Genomic DNA, 8,330 nt, shown 5'->3' with positions numbered 1-8,330 from the left:
AACATCAAGTCATCAACTATCTAACAACAAAAAAAGGTTTAACATAAGTTAATAAACATGTGACAAAGTTAATTCTACATATGTAGTGACCCTAGCTCTACTATTGTGTATTATTCCAACTTCCAAGTTGTGCGTCCTCTTTATAAAAGTTTCATATTATGTTACATTTAATAAATAACTACTATTTCTGTTTTATATTATTTGCAATGATTATACATTTTTCTTCTCTATTTTATATCATATCACTGCAAATAAACAAAACGTAGGTAGTATATTTGTAGTGACCTTGTCGTTATGTAGACATTCATGTTTTTTTTTTATTCTTCCAATCACCACCAGTTGGGCAAACTCGATTTATTACGTGCTATAAAACGTTCTGTTAAAGGGTTTGGGCACCATTTTGTCCTTAAAGACCCAAATTGAACTCGTATTTGGAAAAACTGAAAAACTAACGTAAATGCATCATTTTGTGTATAAAACATGTCTCAATTTGTGTCTTTATTGATTGAGAAAGGTTTTGGGGGTCATTTTAGTCCTTTAAGAACCAAATTGAGGTCAAAATCGAGAAAAAAAAAATGTAATTGCCTGGGTTTAAATTTTTTTTTTGTCAAATATAAGCTCAACTTGGTTCCTTACGATCCAATATGCCCCCCCCCCCAAACAAAACCTTTAATACATAGAACATTTTTCAGCACATACATAATTTGAAAAGTAATTGTTGATAGGTGGAGAGTGGCCCCACCAACGGTAATTAATAGAAAATAGTAACCTTGCTAACGGCTACATGACGGCGGTAAAGTCACCGTATAATTAGTAACTGTACCAGAGGGTTACAATGTGTAACTTCCAAAAAGATGGGGCATAACTGGAAAAACGCTATACTAAAGGGTCACTATGTAGAATCCCCCCCCCCCCAAACGAGTTAATATGTGCAATTGAATTGTATAAAAGTCAAATTATTGTAATTTTAAAGTGTTTTATAACAATAAAAGGTATTGTAGTGTATGTGAGTCTGTTTCACCATGATCCACCACCTAATTAATGTATAATTTCTCCATTTTTATTTACTTGCAAAATAGCCTTGTCAGAGAAGGGGGTTCCCTTGCCTTCCCCAACTCTCCCGAAATGTCTAGCCACCCTTCATCTTACCTAGATATGTCAATTCGAATGTTTGGATCGAGTTTGGTGAGGTCAGGTCAATTTTTTAAGTTGAGTCAAGCTAGATTATTGTATCTGCTCGAGTCGAAATCTGAATAGGATATTTTTTAAGTCGGATCAGGTGTGATTTTGACACATCTAATCCTACATAAGCAAATTAAGTAAAAAAAAAAAAAAAAACCTAATGACACTATCCTCTTATAGCCCCATAATTTTGTTGGTGTATGCTAAAAAATCATGACTCCTATTTATTATTCTTTCAATTTTTAGGGTAAAATAAATTAAATGAATATATCGTAACAAAGTTCACTTCTATCCTATAAATAATTCTTAGTTGTTCTCGAGTAACTCTAAGAGCCCTCTTCGTCCCCCTCATGTTTTTTTTTTTATTCTCATATTATACTTCGTATGAGTTTTGGGTATAATATGAATTTGAACTTCTAAGGGTAGGACAGCCTCAACACCATACACCAACGCGTATGGAGTAGATTGTGTTGCATTCTTATATGTCGTCCTATATGCCCAAAGTGCTTCCCCTATCTTTTCATGCCAGTCATGCTTAGACTTTGCAACGACCTTGCTTAGCAAACTATAAAGCGTTTTGTTAAATGCTTCAGCTAGACCGTTTGCAGGAGCATTGTACATGGATGACTTATGTTGCGTGAACTTGAACTTTTGGCAAAGGCTATCCATCAAGTTGTTGACGAATGGTTTTCCATTGTCAGTGACGATTCTTTGAGGTATTCCATACCTATAAATGATATGGGTGCAAATGAAATCGACAACATTAATATATGAATTTTGGGTAAGAGCCCTCGAGTAATTCATATTAATATAAGAATTTTGGGGGGATTTGTACCCAAAAACTCATGTTTTTTTTTTTATTCTCATATTATACTTCGTAAGAGCCCTCGAGTAATTCATATTAATATATGAATTTTGGGTACAATCTCTGTATAAAAGTTTATAATAAAATAAACTAAGTCCTTTGATTCTGTTCTGCAGCTTGACGATGACATGTATGTGACATCTGTAGGTTGACGTTTGATGACGTCGACTTGAGTTTGAACGCAGGGTAACGTTTGATGATGTCAACCTGTATTTAAGGGTTTTGTTTGAATACACCTGAACGAGGGCTTATGAAGCTTAATCCCGTTCAAATGTGTTTGTATGTATCTGAACAAGTCGGCATGAGTTTAATGTGCTTGTTGACTTACTTCAGAGAGAATTCCGTTTGAGTTTTATGAGCTCTTGGAATAATGATTTCTAGATCCCCTCAATTGATGGAGAAATAGTGTATTTATAGGAGATGAAAACCCCTTGAGTGGACTTAGTAGGTTTGGGCCTGACCCATTTTATGATTTAGAAGTCTTTTAACCTGATCCGTTTGATTTATTTTATAACCCGAATTGTATTGGATTAACTCGGATTATTTATTTTGGTGGGCCAAAAATAATTAAAATGGATTATTCATATGATTTTAACCCAAATTAATTTATTTAATTTAATGTATGACACTTATAAAAATTTCCGTGTCTGCAAATTGCCCCCTCGAGACTGTGTCATATACACGATTTGAAGTGTTTGGCATGACAAGGTCTCGACTCTTTTGCTTGACTTGAGAGTCACTAGTATTTACTTTTTTTTTTTTTTTTTAATACTAAATTTAATTTATGGGAATTCTTGAGCCCAAGATTAGACTCCTAAGTGTACTAGGTTTTGATCTCCTAGAAGATTGTCGTCCACCGTAACTTATAAACCAGTGTAAACCTAATTGTCAACAACCCTCTTCTTCTTGCCGAGTTAACATTCCAACTCTGATCATTGACGCCGGCCACTCGTGTATCACCTACTCATGGGTAGTCAAATCAGGGTAATTCCCTTTCACCCTTAATTTAATCCTTCGAAATTTACGACTAAGGAGTCTCAACTTCTTGATCTTTTTATTTGGGCACCGTCATTCACTTGGTGATTAATTAGGCTACACATTGACTTTGCATTGCTGCCTAACTTCCTTGATGATCTGACTTGCTTTGTCACACAAATTTGATAAATTAATTAATCTTGTTCTTTTCTTTATCATTGACTTTCACCCCGTGACTATACGAACTAATATCACGGACCTTATGGTTATCTAGATTTATCTCATTACACGTCCAAGGAAACTTGAGTATTCTTGTGTATTATTGCGGCATCGTCATTCACAAGTAGCGAAAGGTAATTGTATCGATTACCCAAATTCTTTTTTTTTATTTTATTTTATTTTATTTATTTTTTTTTAATTTTTTAATTTTTTTTTATTTGGTGTGTACACAAGTAACTGCACAAAATATCTAATTAAAGAACTAATCGATTACTCGTCAACTTTGCAGCCCTTAATTTGAGTCAGTTTCGACTATTTGTCAAGCATCCCCAATCTTTGACAAAGTTACCAATATTAGGCCTCTTTACTATACGAAATTGTACCAAATTTAGGTAATTGTACCAAATTTAGGCCTCTTTACTACTCATATTCATGTCAATATAATCACAATCAATCATGATTACTCCTTGTTTTTAATACAGTATGAGAGTGTAATTTTTTTTGTTTGCGGGTTCTCCATCAAGGTCAACCACAATTATATCGTGATACTACCTGCATCTGTGTTGTGCACGTATATAGCATACACCCCCTTTTTCTTTCCTTCTGTTTTTTGTATATTTGTATATGCTGTGTTTGTTTTTTATAGTGTTGTGCAAATATGGCAGATTCACAAGGTAGCCTAACGTTGTTGCCCATGTCGCGATGGGTCAGGACTCTTTGTTGTGAATCTATCGGGGATGTCAAGTCATGTATGTCAATCGTTATGAACTTGACATCTTAAGACTGGTCGGATGACTTGAATATTTGAAGTCGCCCTTGTCGCGATGAGTCAGGACTCTTTGTTATGAACTCATCGGAGACGTCAAGTCATGTATGCCAGTCATTATGAACTTGGCGTCTTTAAGACAGGTCTGATAACTTGAAGATTTGAAGTCGCTCTTGTCGCGATGAGTTAGGACCCTTTGTTATGAACTCATCGAAGACGTCAAGTCATGTATGCCAGTCGTTATGAACTTGGCGTCTTTAAGACAGGTCTGATAACTTGAAGACTTGAGTCGTGCATGTCGCGATGGGTCAGGACTTTTTGTTATGAACTCATCGGAGATATCATGTCATGTATGCCAATCGTTATGAACTTGACATCTTAAGACTGGCCTGCTCAAAATTTCAATACGAAATTGACTTCATGACATACTCATTATACATGTGTCATGTCAAACACACCCTAATGATTTTTTTGTTTGTTTTGCCTTGATGTTCACAGTTCAAACAATGCATTTTATTTTATTTTATTATTTATTATTTTTTTTTAATTTTTTGGTAAGCAGTTTATTCTCTTAATTAGGAGTGGGCAAGGCTTTCACTTCATGAATAGTAGCGCTTTAAAAACTTGCCATTAATTGGACCTACGCGCAACCCCTCAGCATCAACAATTTTGTATGCTCCATTAGTGTAGACTTCTCGTACCACATAAGGACCATCCCATTTTGATGTGAACTTACTCCCAGTTTTGCGCGAAGTAATGATGGGTCTTCTCACTGCCAATACCATGTCTCCCACATGAAAAGAGCGAGGTCTAACCTTCTTGTTGAATGCACATGACATGCGAGCTTGATATCATTGCAATTTTTGTTGAGTTTGTAATCTTTTCTCATTAAGTGCTTCAAGCTCAGCTAATCGAAGCTTGTCATTTTCATCACTAGTTAAACCCTCTTAAATGACAATTCTTAGTGATAGAATTTGAACTTCTATGGGTAGGACAACCTCAACACCATACACCAACGCGTATGGAGTAGATTGTGCTGCATTCTTATATGTCGTCCTATATGCCTAAAGTGCTTCCCCTATCTTTTCATGCTAGTCATGCTTAGACTTTGCAACGACCTTGCTTAGCAAACTACAAAGCGTTTTGTTAAATGCTTTAGTTAGACCGTTTGCGGGAGCATTGTACATGGATGACTTATGTTGCGTGAACTTGAACTTTTGGCAAAGGCTATCCATCAAGTTGTTGACGAATGGTTTTCCATTGTCAGTGACGATTCTTTGAGATATTCCATACCTATAAATGATATGGGTGCAAATGAAATCGACAACATTTTCTTTTTTCACCTCACGAAGGGGAATAGCTTTAGCCCACTTGAAAAAGTAATCTGTGGCAGCCAGGATGTAAGCGTGACCACCAGATGACTTTGGTGTTATCGGACTAACCACGTCAAGACCCCATCCTTCGAATGGCCATGATGTCACAGTTGGATGTAGTGGTTCTGGAGGTTGGTGAATGAAGTTTGCATGAAATTGACATGCTTTACACTTTTTAACGAACTCCATGCAATCTTGAACCATTGAGGGTCAGTAATACCCCGCCCTTTTGATACGATTATGAAGCTTAGGACCAGATTGATAAGCTCCATAAATCCCTGAATGAAAATCCTCAATTGTTTTGGCTGCCTCTTCATCTTCTATACATCTCGACCATAGCTTGTCAAAAAATCGTCTATAAAGAGTTCCTTTGAAGAGAATAAAACGAGAGGCTCGACGGCGGATTTATGTTCGATGTCATGGATCATTAGGCAGCTTTTGGTGATCCAAATAATCAATGATTGGTTGACACTAGTCTTCTTTGTCAATTTGGCAGACAATGATCATGTTAACCTCTTCGACCTCGTCATCTTCAACTTCATATTCTTCAGGTGCAACTACCCAACGATTGCAAACAGGCACAGACATGGTTTCCTCTACCCCTAGTGCCAAAGTGGCTGCAAGACTGGCAAGTGCGTCAGCCATCTTGTTGGCACTCCTTGAAACATGGCTTAGCTTGACAATGTCAAACTTGTCAAGCAATCTTGATGCATGTTTGTGATAAGGAATTAAATCCTCTTTCTTGACTTCATATTCGCCTAAAAGTTGACTTATAACGAGTTGCGAATCTCCATAAACATCAACATCTTGAATTCCCATTTCAACCGCCATTTGAAGACCCAAAATGAGAGCTTGGTACTTAGCCATGTTATTTGAGCACAACTGAGTTAACACAAACGAGTAAGGTAAGACATGCTTTTCTGGAGATACAAAGACTACCTCTGCATCTGCGCCGTCTTGACGAGCAGCCCCGTCAAAATACATTTCTCATGATGGTAGTATTTCAATGTTAAACACATCTTCTCCAGGCAAATCAAAGGAAATCTTCCATTCAGGTGGTACTGGGTGGTCGGCAAAGAAGTCAGCGATGGCTTGTCCTTTGACAGACTTTTGTGGTACGAACACTTTAACAGACTTTTGTGGTACGAACACTATATCGTACTGTTTGATGTGTACAACCCATTTAGTTAGTCTTCCTGATAACACTGGTTTTGAGAGGATGTACTTGATTGGGTCGGCTTTTGAGACGACATGGACTGTATGAGCTTGCATGTAATGCTTCAACTTTTGAATGGCAAAAATTAACGCAAGACAAATATTTCAATTGGTAAATAATTCAACTCAGCACCCACCAATGTTCGACTCAAGTAATAAAGAGTTATCTCCTTGCGATCTTCAATTTCTTGAGCACACATTGCCCCCAATGATTTTTCTTGGGCATCAATGTAGAGGATTAGAGGCTTTCCTTTGACTGGTGCCCCCAAAACCGGCGGAGAGGACATATACTTCTTTATATCGTTGAATGCTTTTTTACATGACTCATCTCATTTGAATGGAGCATCCTTTTTCATGAGATGACTAAATCGGTGACATCTGCCTGCAAGATTGGAGATGAACCTTCGAATATATGCAAGGCGTCCTTGGAGACCGCAAAGTTCTTTGAGATTTCGTGGTACAAGTATTTCTTGAATTACCTTAATTTTGGTCTGATGAGTTTCAATTCCCCTATGTTTTACGATAAAACCTAAAAATTTTTGTGAGGTAACACCGAACGCACATTTGAGAGGGTTCATTTTCAATTGACATTTGCGTAGTCTTTCAAAGATATTGCGAAGGTCACCTATGTGATGCTCCCTCTTTTTAGACTTAACCACTAAATCATCCACATAACACTCCACAATTTTGTGCATCATATCTTCGAAGATCTTTTGCATTGCATGTTGATACGTAGCCCCGGCATTTTTTAAACCGAATGACATAACTTTGTAGCAAAATATCCCTTTTGGGGTGCGAAACACCGTAGCTTCTTGATCTTCAGGCGCCATGTGAATTTGATTATATCCGGCTGTGCAATCCATGAATGATAATGCCTCATGTCTAGTGGTGGCTTCGATCATAATTTCCGTGACTGGAAGTGGGAAGTCATCCTTGGGACATACTTCATTCAAATCGCGGAAATCCACACAAACTCGCAGTTGTCCATTTTTCTTCCTCATAGGGACACTGTTTTCTATCCATGTAGGGTATTTGACTTCACGAATGAACCCTACATCAATGAGTTTGTTCACCTCAGATTCAATTTTTGGGATCAACTCTAGCCTGAATTGTCTTTGTGATTGCTTCTTTGGGATCTGACCCTTTTTGATTGCCAATCGATGGACGGCGACTTTCGGGTTGAGACCTGTCATTTCTTTGTAACTCCATGCAAATACATCTTTGTACTTGGAGAGTAATTTGAAGTACTCTTGTTCTTCTGCTTGGGTAAGAAGAGCACTGATGTATACAGGGCGTGGGTCTTCAAGAGTGCTAAGGTTTAACTCTTTTAGCTCATCTACTGTTGCTTGCCCCCCGTCTTCAAGTGTCTTGGGAGTTTCATCAATTTCTATTTCCTCATCGGGATTTGGCATCTCTTCAGCCGTCATATGGTTCTTGAAAACAATCTCCTTATGTTCCTCTGTAGTATGTTCTCACGACTCATTTTGGTTAGTGAAAACCACAGTGCGAACTCTTTCCTTTAAAGGTTGTTTCTCAGTGATGTCTATGTCTTGCGTTCTCTTCATGCGAGAGGGAACAACACTTTTCGGCTCATCATTTTTCATGACATCGTCTTCCCTTTTCTTTATACGATTAAAAGCTGACTGCCTTTATTCTTTGCTAGAGGCATTTGTCATGTCTACGTGGTTAAAGAAAGACACTTTTCGCCTTAAGGGTTGAGAGCTTGAAGTTTCTT

General features: G+C 37.4%; 1 protein-coding gene across 1 annotated transcript; it reads right to left on the bottom strand.

The window, feature by feature from the left end:
• Positions 1-5,851: 5,851 nt before the first annotated feature.
• LOC145580793 (uncharacterized) lies at positions 5,852-6,364 on the bottom strand. Its single transcript, XM_081637895.1, has one exon. It carries the CDS (start codon positions 6,362-6,364, stop codon positions 5,852-5,854), a length of 513 nt encoding a protein of 170 aa, XP_081494021.1.
• Positions 6,365-8,330: the final 1,966 nt, after the last annotated feature.

Source organism: Chenopodium album, chromosome 15 (genome assembly GCF_948465745.1).
Source record: "Chenopodium album chromosome 15, dcCheAlbu1.1, whole genome shotgun sequence".
NCBI lineage: Eukaryota > Viridiplantae > Streptophyta > Magnoliopsida > Caryophyllales > Amaranthaceae > Chenopodium > Chenopodium album.
This window is presented reverse-complemented; position numbering and strand designations above follow the sequence as displayed.

Bases quoted from the DNA above. Each gene is read 5' to 3' on its own strand.
- LOC145580793 (XM_081637895.1), bottom strand. From the start codon at position 6,364: ATGTATTTTGACGGGGCTGCTCGTCAAGACGGCGCAGATGCAGAGGTA.